The following is a 13398-nucleotide window of genomic DNA, read 5'->3' on the forward strand; positions in this document are numbered from 1 at the left end:
CACACTTGGTACTGCTCATGGCTTATTCCTGCTTCTGTGCTTAAGAGTACCATATGGGTTGTTGGGGATTGAACCCAAATTCAGCTGTGTGTAAGACAAAAACACCTTATCTCCTCATACTATCTCTCCAGCCCAGAAAGGTTACTTTTGATTAAGACAAAAGTAAAAGCTTTTGGAGAAAAGTGACAATTAGGGAAGATTACCTCCGTGGCTGTGGGCCATTGTCAGGGCTTCCAGCGACGCTGCAGGGGTGACTTCCAGCTGGCAGATCATTACTTTGGCTCTGCTAATGGCACTGGAGGCCTTCTGTAGGTCTTCAGAATTCAAAAGTAAGTTTGCTCCAGCCACAATGACTATGATGTTCTGGCCTATGGAAAAGGAGACAAGTAACTTCATATTTTCCGTCTAATAAGTACCAGTCCTGCAGGGTCAAACTCACCCATGCAAAGCATGCTGCAAAATATATTTTTGGTATTAACTCTATTATCTTTAGACCATCTTGGCCAACTCTGTGGTTCCTAATACATCTTTTACAATCTAAAATCCTCATTACTTTGAGCAAGAATCTAAACTCACTTTCCCTGAGATCACGCTATAGAATGTACTTCAGAACTTTCTGTCATGATGACCGGTACTGTGTGTGGTAAAGGTTTCAATATCGCCAATGAAAGATGGCACCGTGATGATTAGGAAGACACTTGTCCAATACCACAAGCTAATGCTCTGTAGTATGCAATCATTTCCTGTGCCTTCCCTCAGGGTTCTGAAGTTTGCAGATTAAAACACACTGTAAGATATCTCAGAGGTGGGAGAACACACTAGATCACATAAGGTAGGCAGGAGTATTTGGCAAGCACCTTACCTGGTAGACTATCTCTCTTGCCCCTTGTTTATTTTAGCTTTTTTGGGGCCATGTCCAGCAGTGCTCAGGTGTTACTCCTGGCTCTGCACTCAGGAATCACTCCTGGTGGTGCTCAGGGGACCATATGGAATGCTGAGGATTGAATCCAGGTGGGGCTCTGTGCAAGAAAAGTGCCCATCCCTGCCAGAATATCGCTCTAGACTTTAATTCCCTTATTTAAAAATTTATATCTGAGCCAGAGCAATAGTATAAAAGGTAGGACATTTGCCTTGCAGGTGGCCTACCTGAGTTCGATCCCCGGCACTCCATCTGGTCCCCCCGAGCCTGCCAGGAATGAATCCTGAGTGCAGAGTCAGGAGTAACCCCCAAGCACTGCTGGTTGTGGCTCAAAAACAAAACTATCTTCTTGGGGTTTTGTGCTTGAAAAACACAATCTTGGAGGCCAGTCTTGGGGAGGGGTTGACCAATGGTGCTTGGATATAACTGGGGTCAGTTGTCTGTGAGGCAAATGCCTTCTCCCTTGTCTTCTCTCTCTGGTCCTCAATTATTGGGAAGAACATTTGGGTGACACATTAAAAGGACATCAAGTTGGCCCTACTGGGATAAGTGACGGTGCTGTGATGATGGATTGTGCCTGTGGTTGAAGGCTCCTTTCCACCAGGCACGAGCTTGGCACTCTCTGTCTGCAGCTGCTCCAGAGCCATGAGCTGCAACAGTGCCTCGGTGGCTCCAGGCTCCTCAGGCCCATCCTGTACAGACATGACCCGAAATTCCCTCGGCACAAAACAGTCACAAGCTGATCATCTTACAGTAGACGGGCTTGTTAGCTACAGGCAAGATTTAATAAAACCAAGACCCAGCCTCTCAGGGGAGAATCTACAGCACTCACAGACGGGCAGCATGAATCCTGCCTGCTTGCCTGCCGTGACCTCGTTTGCTCTGCAGCACTCAATGGCTGCTCCTATGAGACTGTCTACTGAACTCCCCCATTTCTTGAGGGGCCTGGCTGCAGCTGAATGCAGAAGACCGACCCAAGACTTGCTCACTCCTGCCTCAAGTTTAATTTGTCATAGCTGAACTCATGACATCACATCACTGTTTCAAAAAGCTGACCCTGAACATTGGGGCTACTAAATAACTCTTACATGCTAACCTATTGTTGCAAGTCAGCCCTAGATGGGGTTGACTGATGGAGGGATGGAGGATGAGCTCTTTCCCCTCCAGCTTGAAGCACGCATCTGCCACCCTGTTCAGCTGGCGATTCTGAGGTGAAGTGGCAGGTAAACTGCTAGCACAGTCAGGCTTGTGGAAATATTAGCTTTATTTGGTGGACAAGACTGAAGCCCAAAGCCTCAGCATCAGTTCCAGCCAAAAGCCCCTCGCCTTCCACAGACCCTTGTTTTTATCCCCCAGAATCAGGTACCACCCAATGGTGGGAGTAGAATCAGGTACTACCCTAGGGTGGGAGCAGAATGCCAGGTCATACCCTACGGTAGGGCACAATCACCGATCAGGGTAGGGTCAGTACCAAAATAATCCCATAAAATGTTTACATACACAACAACCTATGCTCTTCTCAGTGCCAGGGAAGATGCCTGTACCTACTCATGCCAGGTATGGGCCCTACCAATAGCCCCCTCCTGGGCCTTACAGTTGGTGCTTCTGTAGGGAGTGATTTTGCATTAGAAGCCACCCAAAGGCTCATAATAGTTTCTGGTTGTTTTTGAGCCATACTTGATGTTGCTCATGGCTCACTCCTGCCTCTATGCTTAGGGAACTATAAGGGACGTTGGGGATTGAACCTGGTCGGCTGCAAGGCAAAAATACCTTACCTTTTTCTCTAGCCCCAGGAAGGTTACCTTTGAAAGACAAAGGTAAAACCCTTTGGAGAAAGAATGACTAGTAGGAAAGACTGACACACTTGACATGACATTTGTGCTAACAATTAGTCCATACACATGCTCTATATGACATCTTTGCAAGGAAAATGAGACTTTGGGATTTTATTTTATTATTTTTGGCTTTAGGATCATACCCAGTGATGCTCAGGGCTTACTCCTGGCTCTATGTTCAGGGATCAATCACTCCTGGCAGGGACCATATGGGATGCTGGGAACTGAACCTGGGCTGGCCACATACAAGGCAAGTGCTTTATTTGCTGTATAATTGCTCTGGCCCAGAGCAATCAATAGCTACATAGAGAAGGAATAGAGAGAAGTTGAAGATATTCATCCAATACAAAAGGGAATGAGTGACTGTTGGCTGCGATAATTACTCAGAGTGGATGTGAAAGTAATGAATAGTTATTATTGTTAGGAGGAAAACTTAATCCATTGTCTTTAAATGGAATACATTTGTGGTTGTCACTACAACTTTGGGATTACTCAAAGTTGAGCTAAAAAGGCCCTCTTTTGGGGTGAGACAGGATCTTGTAAAACTGCATTAAAGACAGAAAGTGACAAACTCTAATATAATAGTAATGTGTAGTGACTACAGACAATGCATCAGGCTGTGTCCCAGGTGCCCCTGCACATGCTCAGTCCCTTAGAGTACTGAATTTCAGCCTTGTGTGGTGTTTTCAAACTTCTAAGAGCTGGCAGAAACTATGACAACTTTTCTTAAGGGTAAAGGGAAGTCACGGTTTTTAAAGACAAATGTTGCAGCTACCCAAAGGCCTTCTGACAGGCTGGTATATATAGACTGGAGATGTGATTGCTGCTTCAAGAGCTGAATGCCAACCATAAGTTAGAAGTAATTAGTGGCTGCCATTTGCTCAGTAAATCAACTATAAATATGATTCATCATCTTTCTTTTGCACCTATCTATTTACATTTATTTATCTAGTTCAACTGGAATGACAGATGCATGCTTAACTGTGTTTAGAGACAAATGTCAATTTTGAGTTCAAATGAAGGGTAATGGGATGTTCCAGGATATAAATATTATTTCGGGGCAACGGTAATGCTTCATAATTATCAGATGGATGACTTGATATTTGAATGATCAACCTCTAGGTCATTGGCATGGGTGTGGCTGAGATCTACAGGATTAGGTTAAAGAAAACCCAACAAAACAAGAACCAAAGCACAATCGAACACAACCCGAATGTTTCTATAACAGTAGAAATGAACTGCTTGATGCCACTACATTCTGATATGCAGAGCACATACCTTCATTATTGACAATTATAGAAGCGGTTCCTGTAGCAGCATCTTTGGTCTGATATGCAAATTCTAAAGGAAAAAAAATGAATCACAATCAGGCATCACAGCCTGGCATGGATAATCTCGTTTAGCAATTTCAATGCGCCACTAATCCTTGGAAAAACTTTTTAACCTTTAACCATCTGGGCTGATATGAGAGAAATCGTCAAAAAACAAATTTCTTCCCATCACCTAGATGAGGTAGATGTCTCTGCATGTCATAATACCTTTTCATACATAAGCACCGACCCTCCCCAGCCCCCCAAACCCTTAGTCTATGACCCCCATTAGTCCTTGCTGGCACAGAGGTGTTTTTCTAGACCACCATGTTTCTTCCCTTTTCTTAAAAAAAAAATGACAGATTCCTTTTCGAGGTTTGACCTTCAGTCTTTCCTCTCGAGTCTTTGATTTTCTTCATTCTTCTTAGCATCGCACCCACCCACCCTCCCCATACAGTTCCATGGTCTTGGCATATAAAGGGAAATGTTGAGTCGTCAGCCTTTGGCAGCGGGAAAGAGCCTTGAAGCGGGGCCAAAGCCCTTCATTCCAATCCTATTCTTGCTCCAACTCGCCATGTTCTTTGGGGACAAATAGAGAGCCTCTATGGCCTTTGGGTACCTTTTTTTTTTTTTTTTTTTTTAAAAAAAACAAGCCCTTGTGGTTTCTGAGATGGTTTCCTGCCACGACATTCAATGACTTTCTTAAAAATTTGTGTGTGTGATTGCAGTATGTTTCCCCTTGTCAACTGCTTGGGAAACATTCCCCGAGATGGAGGTTTGTAACCCCTACAATCTTTTTGTTTTATTCTCATCTGGAGAAAGTACCTGAAAGAACGAACCAAAGGGCTATTGGAGCAAGACGCCATGTAGAAAAATTATCTGGCCACCAGGGGAGGATATAAGAATTCTCTTCTTCACTTGATTTTCCCGTAACCAGATCACAGAAGAAAGTTATAAGAACTGTTAGAAAAAAAAAAGTAGAATTTTTTTTTTACCTGTAGAAATATCATTCTGTTTTAAGTTTTCTATGTAATCATTGCCAAAAGAATCTTTGCCAACCTGTACCAAAGAAATGATGAACATTAGATCCTTCGCATTTAGGAAAATGCTGTAATGTGGTTTGGAGACTACTTAGCATTTTCAAAGGGCAGATTCGCACCGTGCTTTATAAACACCAACTAATTAACCTTCTTAATGTAGACTTGATTTCAGCCCAAAGAATTGTCTTATATATACATATTCATCTTCCACTTCTCTCCTACCTAACATGGAAACGGTGACTTACACGTTGCCGGTCACGCTCCCCTTTGGAGCTATTCCATGTGCAAATTCCCACTATACCTCAATGGCATCATGGCCATCATTTGTTACCCATTGTAGCTGTGCCAAGACCTGTTGATCAGCTGAACTCCAGTGTTTGTGAGTGTTCTCTCTAGTGGTTGTGGGGGTCAGACTGACTGATGTATGAACATAAACATGGAGACTATTGTAGCAGAGAATGATGTCATCATCCTGTAAGATTTCTGTACATTCACTCCATTCTCTTCCTTAGCCCTTGGCAACTACTGTTCTTGTGCCCATCTCTCTTGTTTGTCCATTCAGATTAGAGACCTGGAATCATGTCTGCCAAACATTTCAGACTATCTTATATGCGTTTCGGATGCCCACCCATCTTTTGGGGCATGGAACCTCATTTTCTTGTTAGTACCTAATCAGTGTTTCTGGTCTGGCTGTCCTGCAGTTTATTCATTCATCAGCTGAGAGAACATCTGGACTGCCTCCAAGTCTTGGTAATTACAAGTGAAGCTGCTATAATGTTCATGTGCAGCTTTTGGTAGGTATGTCCTCCCCTTTTTATTTTTATTTATTCCCCCCCCCCTTTTATTTTTATCATTGAATCCACTTAATTGTTGGCCAACTTCACCAAAACCAGATTTTTAAATCTGGAAAATTGAGAGGTTCTGCCCTCACAGTGAGCAGATGCTCTTCATGACTCAACTGCCCTGCACCTTTGGCCAAATCCAACTCATGTTATTTGCTTGGCCAGTGTAGGCCTCAGGAAGAGAGTTAGGTTTGGTGTGGGGGGACAGCAGTGGGAGAGAGAGCAAGACCTGTTAATATGGTGCTGCTGAGTTAGTCTGTAGGAGCATGGGGAAGGGTGGCTCATAGAAGCTTCCGGAAACTGGCATCCATTGAGGGCAATAGAGAGATCAAAATACAAGCCACGGAAATTTTCCCCTTTTGGTTTGCTGTCTTCAGACTGCTTTGGACATGACCCATGCTGACTTCTTGCTTCATTTATTTTCTCAAATTGTTATTGGCAAAAGTAGTTAATTTCTGTATTAAGAGTGTAAGGCAGGCTGAAATAATGGCGTAGCAGTAGGGCGTTTGCCTTGCACACATGGATGGACCATGGTTGGATCCCCGGTATCCCATATGGTCCTTCAAGCGAGGAGCAATTTCTGAGCACATAGCCAGGAGTAACCCCTGCATGTCATTGGGTGTGCCCCCCCCCCCCACAAAAGAGTATAAGGCACATTTAACTTGCATGTGGAAACAAAGTGAGGGCCACACAGTCTTGACTTTTGCCTAGGTGGGGGGGGGGGGGACTCAGAAGTCCTTTCTTCTGTCCTCTGTCCAGACCTGCCCCAAGTCTCTCATTGTTGCAACCAAGCCACAGAGGGAATTTAAGTAGGTTATTGCTGCTCTTCTTCCCAGATCTTCTGGAGCTTTCCAAATGAGCCGTCAAATAAAATCCTTAATTGGGGGACCGGATAGATAGCATGGAGGCCAGGTATTTGTCTTGCATGTAGAAGGACAGTGGTTTGAGTCCCGGCATCCCATATGGTCCCTCGAGCCTGCCAGGAGTGATTTCTGAGCATAAAGCCAGGAGTAATCTGAGTGCCAAAGGGTGTGACTCCCCCCACCCCCCAAAAAAAAGTCCTTAATTGGATAGCATCCTGTATTATCCTGAATACTTAAGTCTTCTTTAAGCCTACTGGGGACTCTGGCTTACTTATCTATCCCCCAGCCCCATTTATTAAGCACTCCATAGTAGGTAATGGGTCTGTCTATTCATCTGCCTCTGGCCTATTCTAAATTGTGTTCTTTGAGGGACTCCAGCACCATGCTGAGCACCAAAGGAAGATTCTCTACAAGGTTCACTGCCAATAACCAACTTGAGCCCTCAATGGCTTTGGTTGCAATTATGAGATCTTTGTAGGAAAAAAGATTCTGGGCGAAAATAGGGCCTGAGTGATAGTATAGTGGGTAGGATGCTTGCCTTACAGTCAACACAGAGTTTGATTCCTTGCATCACATATGGTCCTCTGACTGCCAGGAGTGCTTCCTGAGCGTAAAATCAGGAGTAAGCCTCGAGCATGGCTCAAAACAAAAGAGAAAGATTCTGGGAAGACCCCGCTTCTTTCATCTAAAAGAGACTCACAAATGAGTCTGGCTGCCTCATTTCTTCCGATTGTAAACCTCTTCTGATCTTGCTTGTTTTCTTCCTTTCCTGTGATCCCACTCCTTATACCCTACACTTGTCCTCTAGGTTGGAACCCTAGTCTTATGCAATTTTCTCCTATAGCCTGCTTGGAATATCTTGAGGCGGCCACAAGAAGACATGCCCCACAGTCGTGAGATGCTAGGCTAAGGTCACTCACTGTACCACAGATACTCATCAGGAATCCTGAGCCAACTTTAAATCAAGCTCACGAGTTTCAGTGTTCGAATATGGTACGTGAAAACCACAGTGGAATGTAATCTGGTGATTCCAGACACCTTGTGACTCCTTAGGGGCCGAAGTCACAGTGAATGGCAGGTGGAGGCTCTGCTGTGTCACCACACCTAGCAGTCGCGTTAACTTTTTAACTTGTCATTTGTGGCTTCCTCATAAACAATGAAAGAATATATGAAATTCCAGTCATTGGAGCTTGCTAGTTGTTGAAGTCTACCTTAATAATGACCCCTAATATACCAAGTTCATACTCTAATGCCTATTCTCAGGTCAGGCCACCTGGCAATGGCAGGGCCGAGCCAGTGGTCATGCAATGATTTTTTTTCCTGCTGCTCCTCTAAGTGGTGGTCTACTTGGTTTGGGAACTTGATGCCTGTCTTTGGACAGGTAGGTGGCCAAGCACTTCAATCAGCACTGGCCAATGACTTTTACCCATTTGTCAACTGAGTTCAGGAAAGGGCACATTTTACTTTGTTATCTGCAAGGGATACACTATCTTTTAACCTCTGAACACTAAAATCTCTTTATCTCAATGTGTGTTCACTGGACTCATTCCAGAAGGCACCTTCCAGTAAAGAAGATGGGTAACTTCACGTATTATGTTCAGATACACAACTTTGAAGCTACCTTTAGTATAGGCTTCAGTGAAGACTCAAGGGTACCCCCAATTCAATTCATTCCACTTCTTTTTCTTTTTTAATGTTGGTCATATATGGCTGTGCTCAGGCTGTGCTCCTGGCTCTGTGCTCAAGGATTATTCCTGGAGGACCTGGGGTACCAGGGATTGAGCCCAAGTCAGTAAGTATAATGAAGGGGGCCCTTGCCTTACATGTAATGAGTGCTCCAGCCACCTGTTTTTCCTTTTCAATACACTGAAGTAATTTTTTGTAAATCACAGTAATATATTTTGTATGATCTTCCTCCCCATTTCCTATCAAGATCTATTCTGTAACTACTGTTATATTAGATGCCATAAAATGACTATCAGTTTGATTTGTTTCTGTTTACTTTCAACCCTAGACTGACCAGGGCTGTACCCCCATGCAGTATGCCAGTCCCAGGGACCGGACTTTGAGGTCTGTGAATCTGTCCAGAATTTTACATCTTACCATTCTGGAAAGAAAACAGGCAACTTATAACAATGAGTTTCAAATTACCTGTTTTCCTTCAATATCTAAGATTACTGGGGTGGGGGCAATTCAGCTCTGCTCAAGCAGGGCTTACTCCTGACTTGGCATGCAGGAATCACTGCTGGTGGTACCCAAGGGACCATATGGGATGCCAGGATCAAACCTAGGACTAGGTGGTTGTCTACTTGGTTTGGGAACTAGGTGCCTGTCTTTGGACAGGTAGGTGGCTAAGCAGATGTGTGCAAGCAGATGCTCCCTTCACTGTGCCCCAACCAAGCCACTAATTCTGAATTAGTACCTCCTAGTGTGCTGATAATGAACCTGCAGTCTTTGGGTCCCTGCCTGCTTGTGGCTACCTGTCACCCACCTGAGAAACAGTGACTCTGGGCGATTGGGGGCCACTCTATCTTCAGCTCTCGCAACCTGGGGTGAATCCTGTTGAGCTGCCAGTCTTTTGTTTAGGAACACAAAGCACTTAAATCTATCAGGTGAGTTCCCAAGAAAAATGTCCTAATAGGCTCTCTGTCCGGTCTCTAAGTTCACTTCCTCTACAACTTCCTGGAGTTAAGTTTATTTTCTACCTTTCCAGCAGTGGTTCTGCACTTGGGGATATATGGGGTGCCAGGACTGGGTCATCCACGTGTAAGGCAAGCTTACTACCTGCTGTATTATCTCTCCTGGCCCCTGGCTGCCTGTATTTTTAATCTCAAAATATCACTCCAATTATCACTGGGTTGTGTAGCCTTGGCTCCTGACTCAGTTGAATGTTGGCCATGCGGCTCTGAGCTACGTGAAGTGTTTCATTATGCATGTTTCACTGCATATATATTAATGTACTCTTGCCTAATAGCCTTTCTCACACTCTCATGACAAATGTTTCTGCTGAGCTCAATAAGATGTTTTGCTTGTACCATCAAACAGTCTTACCTAATCAGAGCTGGCATTTTAGTTTGTTGTAGGGCAGCAGTGGATCATTTAGCTTTGAAAAATCAAAGAAATTTTCTACCTATTTTTCTTTTTGCTCCATCTGTTCATTTTTTTTTTTTAAAAAAATCTGGAATAATTTCATGATTTTTGGTTTCCACTTGGAATTTGTCATCTTTGGGGAAAAAAAAACTGCTACCAAGCAAGCTTGGCTAATTTGGTTCATCAAAATAGATTTGATAATGGAAAGAATGACCATGATAAATATCAATTTCTATTAGAAAAATCTATTTTGTTTTGCAGAAATTGAAACCATTATAGAGCTCATTAACACATCAACAAATTATGTATCTAAGATTCGATCTAAGCTAGTATTTCTCCACCGTTTTTTCTAAGGCCCCCTTCCAATACTGTTTCCTTCTTACCCCTGTCTTACAGGTCCAGAATGCCCCATGGCCTCTGGATGAGAAATGTTGATTCAAGCACAGCCACTCGGGTAAAGCAACATTTCCTTCTCTGCTCTACAAAGAGCCAGGCTACTCTGTCCCGGGATAAACACTGTATAACTAAACCAGTGCCAAAAATAGTTTTAAAGAACTGTTGCTAAGAAATTCCAATATACACAGATCAGAACGCAAAAAGCAAGTAGCCTCTGTATTAATCAAGATTTGCTGGAAACATTCCTCCAAACACAGTCCTCTATTCCTATCCCATCCAGTTCCACAGTTTCCTGGTTCATCACCCATTTTCATTTCTACTATTCAAATCATTCTATTTGCATTTCTCTTGGCCTTCCTCAAAGATCAGGATAAAAAAGACTTCTTCCTGAGCACAGTTGGATCTGGGCAACCACCCACAAAGTGTTGAGGAAGATCAAAAAGGGGTGGGGCACTGGCCTTGCATGGGGCTGATCCCACCTCACCTCCACCCTATTTTCATATATGGCCACACCCCCAGGAGTTATTCCTGAGCACAGAACTAGAAGCAAGCCCTGAAGTCCTCATGACAGTTAGGTGTGGCTTCCCCAAACAAAAGCCAACAAAATAAAACCAATTTCAACATCTTTGAGATGGATAAAATTTCCTGGGCTGGGCAATTTTGACTTTCATGGTAATTGAACAGGTTTTTATTTGGGGGGGGGGGCAGAGGGAAAAAGTGATTCCTACTTTTGTTAAACTGGCCAATGAGGTCACTTGTTCTGTGCAAGCCTGAGAATTCAGTGCTGTCTAAGCCCTGCAGTGCCAAGGATTCTCTGGGTCACCCTGGCATACTCTGGAGAGATCACAGGGGGTACCAAGTGATGCTGGAATTGAACTCAGGTTGAGTGTACTGAACTGGCCCATAAACAGCATTTGTAGCTGTTCCAGGGGGTTCTCATAGCTCCAGCTCTGAGGCCTCCTCTTTCCCAAAGTGATCTTTCTCGGGACCTGCTTCCCAGCTTAATTCTTGGTCCCACTGGTGGTTTTCCCAGCTAGACAATGACAGAATCCCCCACACCCTATTTCCAAACCCTCTTAAGTCGGCAACATCTGATTACTCTCCTAATAGGCACTCAGTAATTAAAAGCCGATTAATTATGGAGACTTTAAACACAGGAGTAGTAGCAAGCAGCCTCGCAAGAGTTTCTTAATTTCCATTCTGCTGCGTTAGTTGATGTTTCTGACCAAATAGCCAGATGAGAATCTTATCAGGTTCATCTGAAATTAGAAATACAGCGACAGTTCACTGGCAGATGAAGTGATAATTGTATGGTTTCTACATCATTTAGAGACTCCTGCAGAGAGAAAAGTGGTGTATGGAAGGGGAAAATGACATTTCAGAGAAATTTTGGCAGAACGACCTGGTTCACAGGCGAGAGCTCATTCTTTGAACTTTCTTGCAATTCTTTTCCCCTTCTTAGCCTCAACTGTGCAAAGCCAGTTGAGCAACCCTAAAATAAGTAGCCCACATTTCCTGTTCCCAGTAATGCAGGCAACTGGGCATTTCAGGAAAGACACAAACATGGAAAATATGACAGCCAGGAGTTGCAAGAAAAATAAATCAATTGTTTGAATTCCTTTAGAACAATTTCAATAGCATGGACAGAATTTGGATTTCCTTATTTTAGGTATTGCTTTATTTTTTAATTAAAAAAAAATGTGCCTGGAAATAGGTCTGTGCTTAAAGATGAGTGATGCTTCCTCCTTCTTAGATCAGGTTCCTTTCTGGTCTAAGAAACAGCATTAGAAGACAGTAACCCTGAGTCAACCAGCAGCTCTTCGAACTGATTTTCCTTAGCTGCCAGAGCTACATGAAACAGCCCAAACCAAAATGAGTCGGGCTGTTCTTTAGGAGCTGGACTACAGACATTCATTGGAGTGGGTAAATTCAACCTCACTTCCCCCATGTCAGTTAGAAATTCGTTAAGTGCAGGAAAAGTGGTTATTTGAGGGCTGGGATTATCCAGAGAAGTCAATGAGATAGAATTCAACATCAAAGGGGCTGGAGCGGTGGTGCGAGCTGTAAGGCGTCTGCCTTGTCTGTGCTAGCCAAGGGACGGACCATGGTTCGATCTCCTGGTGTCCCATATGGTCCCCCAAGTCAGGAGCGATTTCTGAGTGTATAGCCAGGAGTAACCCCTGAGTGTCACTGGATGTGGCCCAAAAAACAACAACAAAAACAAAACAAAACAAAAAAAACCCTCAACATGAAAGAAGAGTATAGAAGGAGGAAGCTGAACTTCCATATGAAATTTGTGTGTGTGTGTGTGTGTGTGTGTGTGTGTGTGTGTGTGTGTGTGTATTGAGGGGGGATGGACCTAGACTAAGAACATGTAACTTCCACAAAAGCCAAGAGGTAAACAGCCCAGTGTCCCCTCTAGAGATGAATAGATAAAGCAATGATTTCCAGGGGTCTCAAACTCAATTTACCTGGGGGCCGCAGGAAGCAAAGTTGGGGTGATCCTTGAGTGCAAAGTCAGTAGTAAGCCTTGAACATTGGGGGGTGTGACCCAAATAACTAAAACAAAACAAAACAAAAAATGATTCCTCTAGGGCAGGACCACAAAATGTATGGAGGGCTGCAAACAGCCCTCGGGCCGCGATTTTGAGACCCCTGAATTTAGACCATAGACTATTGCTATTTTTTTTTTTTTGTTTTTTTGGGCCACACCCGGCAGTGCTGCTCAGAGGTTTCTCCTGGCTGTCTGCTCAGAATAGCTCCTGGCAGGCACGGGGGACCAAATGGGACACCGGGACTCGAACCAACCACCTTTGGTCCTGGATCGGCTGCTTGCAAGGCAAATGCCGCTGTGCTATCTCTCCGGGCCCGACTATTGCTATTTTTATGGCTTAATAAAGTCCTGGGACAAGGCTACATGTTGGATGGCCCTTGAAGGTATTATTGAAAGTGAGAGCAGCCAGATACAAAAGATCTCTTAGGATGTGATTTCACTGATGGGAACTCTCAGGACTAGAAAAATCCACAGAGAGAAAAATTACAAAAATAACAAAAACAAAACAAAACAAAAAATGCCAATTGGTGGTTGCCAGGGGCTGGGAGA

At 43.8% G+C, this 13398-nt stretch overlaps 1 protein-coding gene across 1 annotated transcript in view; it reads right to left on the bottom strand.

Moving 5' to 3' along the window:
* The window catches only part of RBKS (ribokinase), a 93216-nt gene that overhangs the window by 57379 nt on the left and 22439 nt on the right, over positions 1-13398 (bottom strand). Inside the window, exons 3-5 of the mRNA XM_049784210.1 lie at positions 5060-5123; positions 4033-4095; positions 204-368 (exon numbers count right to left, since the gene is read on the bottom strand). Of these exons, the coding sequence (XP_049640167.1) occupies positions 204-368; positions 4033-4095; positions 5060-5123 (292 nt within the window). The remainder of the gene's footprint in view (positions 1-203; positions 369-4032; positions 4096-5059; positions 5124-13398) is intronic.

Source organism: Suncus etruscus, chromosome 12, assembly GCF_024139225.1.
Source record: "Suncus etruscus isolate mSunEtr1 chromosome 12, mSunEtr1.pri.cur, whole genome shotgun sequence".
NCBI classification, from domain to species: Eukaryota; Metazoa; Chordata; class Mammalia; order Eulipotyphla; family Soricidae; genus Suncus; species Suncus etruscus.